Source organism: Talpa europaea (assembly GCF_964194135.1).
Source record: "Talpa europaea genome assembly, chromosome: 10".
Classification (NCBI taxonomy): Eukaryota; Metazoa; Chordata; class Mammalia; order Eulipotyphla; family Talpidae; genus Talpa; species Talpa europaea.
The window spans coordinates 39,479,257-39,487,237 of NC_140077.1; the positions used below are offsets into that span (position 1 = coordinate 39,479,257).

General features: G+C 47.1%; 1 protein-coding gene across 1 annotated transcript in view; it reads right to left on the reverse strand.

The window, feature by feature from the left end:
• The window catches only part of LRMDA (leucine rich melanocyte differentiation associated), a gene marked incomplete at both ends in the record, with an annotated part of 965,431 nt that extends 960,413 nt beyond the window's left edge, over window positions 1–5,018 (reverse strand). The window contains one exon of the mRNA XM_084246077.1: window positions 4,989–5,018. Coding sequence (XP_084102203.1) covers window positions 4,989–5,018 — 30 coding nt within the window. The remainder of the gene's footprint in view (window positions 1–4,988) is intronic.
• Between the last annotated feature and the right edge of the window lie 2,963 nt (window positions 5,019–7,981).

Here is a 7,981-nt window from a genome sequence, read left to right on the forward strand (position 1 = left end):
ATAAAACTAAACCTTAGGTCAGAATGGGCACTTATCTAATGGACTCCACCCTCCTACAGCCAGCTAGGCCCACGGCATGGCAACAACTTTGATTCTACCCCTCACTCCCTTAAAATCTGCATTCTTCTATGCATGCAGATAAAGAGGTCTTGGAAAGATTGAGAGATTCCCAGGAATTGTTTCCTAATGGGGAGCAAGGATATGATGGCCATCTCACATCCTCGAGATATTAGGTTAAAGCACATGGGTTGCTAATAGTCAATCACCTTAAAGCTGTAAAAACAACACTTTCGTGTGGCTCACTTAATACAAATCACACTGTACTCTAGCACCCTCAATTTTTCAAGTAATCTCTCAGCTCTTTCATATCCAATGGGGATAAACTGCTGATGATACAATATCCTGTACTCACTCGCCTTTGGTAACTTCATTCCTGGAGCAAAGAAAGTGGGGAAAGGGGGCAGAAAAACAGCTGACTCCGATGAAGTAATTTTGACTCAGGAAGATACAAGCTGAAAAACAAAGGGCTCAAAGCTCAATCTAGCAATCTCTCCTCTTTCTACAGGGGACCCATCTTTCTCCAGAGCTCCTTGTATAATAAATTAAGTTCTGCTTGAAAGCAGGGATGGAAATCATACTCCAAGGAGAGACCAGGCACCAATCAATCATGAGTCTCTAATTTTCCCCAGGATGTCCAGTCAATCAGCAGCTTCTTCTGTATCTTAAGTTCATACTGACCCCAGGTTCAGGATGCTCATCCCTTTCACCCCAGTATGCACCAGCACTTTGTACACATCCTCATCTTTCAAGACCTCTGTGATACATATTGTAGAGAGGCTGATATTTAGATATAGAAAGTGAGTTTCCTCAGAGGTTCGCCAAGGACTGACTCTAGTGGACAGTTTGTCCAAGCTCCTCCCATTTCATACACAAAAAACAAAACTCTCAATATCTGGCCAGTGTAATATAGCTGCTCAGTGACAGAGCCCAGACCAAGTCCTGTGTCAGGAATCAGAACCTCCAATTTGGAGGCCTGAGAGCTCTTACAAATGTACATATGAATGTGCGTTTTCTTGATCAACAGAGCCTAATGGTGCATCTATCATCCCGTTGGGGATTCAAAATCAGTCTTCCAAGCTAAAAAGTTGAGAACTACCTCATGAGGCAATGTTGAAAGCCCCAGAAGAGTGTCAGGGCCTGCCTACAGAAAAAGAAATATTTGCTCCCCCTTTTCTTCTTAGGATTCCCCTTCAGAGAAGAGGCACCAAGGAGAGCTTATCTCCATGAGGTATTCAGGTCAACACACCTGAAGAGACTTTTCTACAGCTTGTTTTATTACATAGTCTTAACAACATCCCAGGAAAACTAAACAAAGCATAACTTGTTCCCATTCCACAGAGGTGAAGAGTAAATTGCAAATTTAGTATGCAAGTCAACTCAGTAAGCCATCTGCATGCCTGAACCACTGCTGTAGGAAAATGGAAGCTTTCAGAGATGGGAGTTAAGCCCATCACACAGAGGAGTTCAAATTGGCTGGGAAAGGCTTGAAAGGAGCAAGCAGCCACTACCAGACATCACAACCAACACTTGCAAGAAGAGATACTTGTTTAAGAAGTTCTCCTGAATGGAAGACACTAACTCTCAGCATGTCAGGAAGTTTCTGGGAGCACAGGACTACTGTAGGGTAAGGAAAAATGTCCGGCTTTTCTGCCCTCCCGCCATCAGGATAGATGATGGATCCTTGCAGTCCTGAATGCATGCCTGATGGCGGGCACCTGGAGTAGGGTGTGGGCATAGGTGGATGGGATTCATCTGGGCTAAGACTGGGCTTTTAAGGGTGGCATCATGGGGATGCCAGCAGAAGCCGAAAGAGAAGCCGAGAGAGAAGCAGAAGCAGAGATCACCGGAGAGCCCAGATAGAGTGAGGATTTGCTGGGGGCTGGGAGGACTGCCAGCCTCCTGGCCCCCCAGCACCCCTGCCTGCTGTGTACCGGGTAAATCCCAATAAAAGACCTGCAAAAACCACTGAGGACTCTGACTCCTCCTTTACCCGGTCTGCTGGATCATAGAAAACCTGCCCCGTGTCCTGTCCTGACCCTACAACTACCTAATGTAAGAGACAAAGCCAGAGACCCAGAACAAAAGGTTTGCTTCTTTGGGAAATGAAAGAAGGGGTGTAGCAATGAGTAGGTCTTCTATGGCACAGAAATCAGCGCACACCCAGAACCAGAAACCTTTGCATGTAGTCAATTGTCTTGATTTAGACTGAATGGAGGAAGAAAATTTTGTACTTTGTTTGCCTATCTTATAAAATCTGTACCCCCAAGGCTTCCACCCCATGCGGAAGGATCACACAAACACATACAATTATCAGGGAAATGAAAACACAGCAAGCTAAAGACCCCTACAGAGCAGCACGCCAGAGAGGAAAACAAGACTACCTGAGAGAGGGATCCCCATATATATACTTACCCAGGTCCTCTGAGCAAAAGCTGCCCCAAATTACCAAACCGCAGAAGACCACAGGTTTCTCTCTGCAGTTGGGACTGTCTAGCTCCCAGGACATGTCTAGAGGCAGTGGTTTTCTCAGTAGAGCCTGGGAGGAGATTGTTTATGATGGCGGCCCAGGACACTCTGGCAGTAGAAACAGCCCTGGACAGGAGTTTGAGTCCTTGTGCTGCAACTTACCAACAGGTTTTGCTTGGATACACAGCTGTTTCCTCTTCTGTAAACTACTCTAATACTAACTGCCCACAAATGTGTTAAGGATAATGTAACAACTAATAATTACTAAATGTCTGCCACCTGGCTATTACTAGCCAATCCTCATGAAGCAACCCGAAGGTCAAGTTTTATTCTCCTTTCATTTACACTATAGGGCTGAGATAAAACAACATATTTAAAGTATACAGCACTGTCCTCAACAACTACTGGCCACTTCAGACCAATATTCCTGTGGAAGAATTTGTTATTCTGATGGTTCCTGAACATGAGATTTCATTGCCCAAGGTTGCATTTTTGTTGTGCTGATGCTACTAACTTAATTGTCCCAAACTAGTAGAAAAATAAGATGGAGGACTTAATGTTGAACATAAATGATACATTCAAGCCAATAGAAAGGTCAGACCCATGTTGAGTGAAGATTTTACAAAGTAATCTTTTTACAGCATCCCAAATATGGGGTGTTATAAGCCTGTGGAACTCCTAAAAACCAGGGCATGGCAGTCAGCTCACTGTGGCATTGCAGTGACCTAGTTTCAGCAAAACAGCAGCATCCATCTCATTAAATTGTTTATTTTAATTTTAGTGGTGTTATGGTTTCTTTGCACTTAAACCATCCCTTGGGGGGGGGGCGGGGGAAGGTCTCTAAATAAGAGCTTAGATAAAAATTTTTCTTGTAAGCAATGTGGTATTAAAAACTACAAGACTATGAGCTCATGAGAAATTTTGTTCACACTTTAACAAGCATCGCCCAAGTTTGAGAGGCAACATGTGACACACATACCAGGTGCTGCCTCTTTATAAAGACTACCACTTAGAACCGGCTCAGAGCAGGATGGCAAAAAGACACTCCTTTTAGGGTCACACCCTGAATCACCAGCCTGGCACTGACACCCTAGGGGCACTTTTCCAAACTCCTCAGCTCCTCCCCTAGTAGTGCCAACTGCTTAAAACAGTCCTTAAGGGCCCAAAATGCACACATCTGTGATTGCCTTTAAGCTGTTTGGGATAAAAACTGGGGGGGGTGCAGGAAACATCAAGTGTGAGAAATAGAGGAAAAAGGACGCAATTCCCTGTGCTACTCTACTAGCAAGTCCTCCATGAACCTGGAAGAAGCTACGTCCCGAGAACTGGCCTGCAGTGAAGAAACTTAGGGTCTAGTGGAAGGAGGTGTTCTCAGGCAAAGGTGCTCTCCTGTAGGCCCTCCCTCTAGGTAGCCATGTTAACTCCAAAAACCCCTTTGGTAGCTAAACCACAGCATTTTTAATCTCTCCCATGGACTAGTACCTCCCTGACAGGCTCACTTCTGAATTCTGAGAAGGGGGAAATATTCCCTTTGGCTCAAAGTCTAATTGTGCCAGACATGACCTGGCTGAGGCAATCCAATGGGAGAGCAGCAAAACCTCAGCTATTACTCTAGAGTCTGCAGGGGAAGGTGGCAAATAGAAGGATTGACCTAAGCAGAGCTTAAAAAGCGACCTGGCTTTTCCAGCAGGTAAAATGTACCTGGTCCCAGTATGGCTGCGTCCATCTCTCCAGCAGTCTAAAAACACCTGAGGCTTCACTGCCTGGTTGAAAGCAAGTGAGGCTGGATGCCTTTCACTCAAGTTTGAAATGGGAGTGTTGCTAATCCCCAGACACCTGTTCAAGAAGTTGGGTGCTCACCCACCCTCACCAACCCCCAAGCCTAGGGTCCAGAATGATGCACCATCATTTGTCTTCAGAAGGCCCAAGGCACTCCAAATAAAAAAAAAACCTAGAATTTATATTTTACAATTGCATTGATACAAAGACAAATATATTAGTGTTACGTATTAAAACGTTTTCTTTGACCAAAATTCTTTTTTTCTTTGGATTATGAAAGAAAACTTTTGTGGGCCCCAAGAAGTACTCTGGGCATTCCTACTCTGCCTGATAGAGAAGTCAGCAGGCTGGGCCTGGTCAGAGAGCACCACAGGGGAAGAAAGGTGGACAGGACCTGAGGGGGGCTGTGGGGTGGGGGTGGGGGCTTTCCTCCTTCCACTACAGCCAGGAGGTGTGGCTGACCGCAAAGGGGTCCGTCCTACCAAACCAGAGCAGTTTTGGGCGCCCAATGACTCCGTGCTCCCCACCTGCAGGTGCAGACCCCTGGAATGGGACAAGGAGCTCTGTTTAACCTGGGGGTAGGAGGAGCCTCAGCAGCCTCTGGGGGCACCCATGGCCTCAAGGCTCCCTCCCCAGACAGACAGTGACCCAGGCGGGGAAGGGGCTCGCCTAGGAGTACTTACTTGAGTTCCACTGACCACGACTCCGGCCATGGCTACGGGGCAGGCGCTGCACCCAGCAAGGAGCAGAGCACAGAGCGCTTGGCGGCGGCAAGCAGCCCGGGCAGGGCGAGCAGTTCCGCACTGGGCGGTCAGCTGACCCGGCGGAAGCCCGAGGCGCGGGCTAGCTGTCCCGGCTTAGCGCTGGTCTGCTGCACGCGGGCCGCCTGCGCTCGCGCAGCCCCGGCACAGGTGAGCCTTGGCAACCAGCGCCGCGCTGCAACAGGTGGCTAGCAGCGTCCAGTGTCCCGGATGGAATAACTTGACCCCGACTACCCCGTGCCCTCCCCCCCTAAACGTCCCACGTCCCAGAACCGTGTGATGTCATGAAGGGTCAGGGGAATAGGAACAACGCCTTCAAAACTCCGTGCCCAAGGGCTATTGCATTAGTGGGGAAGGGAAAACTCTGGGTGCGGAGAGACTTCCTCCCCATCAGGGGCGCCTGATCTGAGCTGCTAGCTAGGGGTGTAAAGAACTGGGCCTTTCCTATATTTCACAATCCAAATTACATAACTGCTCAACTACAGAGAAGAGGAGTCTCCTTAGCGGAAGGCCCCCTCCCCAAGTTTGAGTGGAAGGGACAGCCCAGAACATGGAAGGACATCTGGTGGAGTTTCCATTTGTTGGTGCTGGGGTGGGAGTGAATTTCCCTCTAAAGTCCTGACTCAACTAACAGCACTCAGCTAGCTGACTGTAAATCCTGGAGGAGAATCTATTGACATATCCAAATTTCAGGTTTCCCTTCTCAAAATTTTCTCCCTGCCTAATTTTGCAGGGATGTACAAAGTCAGACACCAGTTCATTCTCCTATTGTCACTGTCCCCTACTACAACTAAGAGCCATTAACTGTGCTCTTATATGCCAATGGGTATAGACACCATTCAAATAGAGAAGGGAAAACTGAGTCCTGGCATCCCAGACTCCAGGTCTTGCATACATTGGAGATACCTCAACTCAGTGGGCCTGGTGATAATTTTAACACCCCCACCTCTGGGGGGAGGGAGGGAAGAGAGGTTCAAAGGCTTTTTGTCTTCTTTGTTTAGTGTGTCTAAACAGCACTTAGAAACCCCTGATTGTACAGCTGATGATGATGATTATGATGGTGGTTAAGCATTTTGTCACTATTGTGGTTTTCTTGCAGGCCTGATGCCAACACATTGTAATGTGGGCCCTTATTGTCAGCATTTTGATGAGCAGTGTTGACCTCTGAGGGTTGACCCAGTTGCTCTTCTCTCTGCTGAGAGGAGCGGACACAGCAAAGTGGAGCTGTAAGAATACAAACTTGGCTATGTTTACTTTGGGGGGGAGGGAGGGTTTTCCAGGAAATTCTGCAACAAAAGGTCCTGCAGGCCAAAAAAGAAAGCTTGCCCTCCAGAGATAAGAAGGATCAAAGGGAATCTTCTAAGATCTAGTGCCCCACAGACCAACTCCTCTTGTTCCTCCCTCCTGTGCTGGACCAACCCTTTCTGGTCCATTGTCCATTTTTGTCTACCTTTCCTGCCTGAAAAGGAGGAAGTGGACGCAGGTCCTAATGGTCATGATATTCTGCCCTCCCCCAAGCACCCTTCAACTTGGCCTTCCTGGAAGACCAGCTGGAGAGGACTCATGGAGACAAGCTTGAACCTACTCATAGATGAAATTGGAAACCCCACTCCCCACACATCTTCACCCCACCCCCCCAGGAGGAAGGTAGAGGTCATCTCTGCCCCTGCTTCCATGCACAGCTATGTCTTTTAAAGAGAAGTGGTTCTACAGACACTCTCCACCAAGGACCACAAGTAGGCAGGAATCGTCCCCATCTTTCCAGACCTCCTCACTATTGTTCCCTCTTCTGTCTAACCCCGGGGTGATCATTCTAAAAGTCTGATTTGACTCTACCTAAAATTTTTCAGTGGCTTCCGATCAACTAGTAATATAGTCCAAAATCACTAGTGTGTCCCTCAGTACCTTATAATCCCACCCTGCTTCCTCTCCCACTTCTCCCACCACTCTGTTTGGGTTTAGTTGTTACTTTTAATACCAAGAATACCTCTCCACCCCTTCTTGCCTCCCTAGGTAAGCCAGGTTAACCCTAGGGGAGAGACAGTAGGAGAAATCACAAAAACAAAGTCCTGGATAACACAGACTGAGCTGGGTTTTAGTGTTGGAAATGTAAATTGATACAAAAGGGAGCTCTTGAAAGTTCTTGAGCAGGGTGGAAATTTGCTGAACAATGGTGGAGGGCTCCTCTAGAAACAATGGATTCACCTCTCCTTTCTCCCCTCAGTTTTCCTAAATTAATCCTCAGACAAAAGAAGCAGAAGCATTGGGTGGAGGAGGGTTAGGGGGTTAGTAAGGAGAAGGGAGGGGGAGAAAAAGATAAAGACTCTTTCTTGAACCAAGGAAGATCAGAAGATCAGAAGAGGAGAGCACGAGATGTCATCTACCTCCTCATCACCTTCTTGAGCAAAAAGTAGGAAAAAATAGAAATAGCAAAGGCATTTCCCAGAAAAGGTAAATTTCTTGTCCCTTTTAGAAGGGAAGAAAGCAAAAGAATACAGATACACTTGGCCCAGGAGGTAGACAAATGATTCCTTTAGAATACAAGGAATTTACAAAAATGAACAGAGACAAGTTTTCTTGGGCTTTCATCATGAATACAGTTTTTTCTCCGATGACTCTGGATCACTGAGGGAGAGGGAAGCCTCATGCAGTCATCAGGGTTCTTCCTCATTCCCCACACCTTCTTCTACGGCCAATTGAGAGTAAGCTCAACAGGAACCCCCCTTGCCTGACACCAGTTTACTCCACAGCCCCTCAGTCCCAGTTTCCAAGGATCAGGCACATCCTAGGCACTGGGGGCATACATGATTAAGACATGCCCTTAGGGAGATTTTTGTGCTCTGACAATTGCAGTGCTGTATCAACAAAAAGTGCTCTAACTGTGATCATATTTTCTGAACCCCAAATTGTGACAT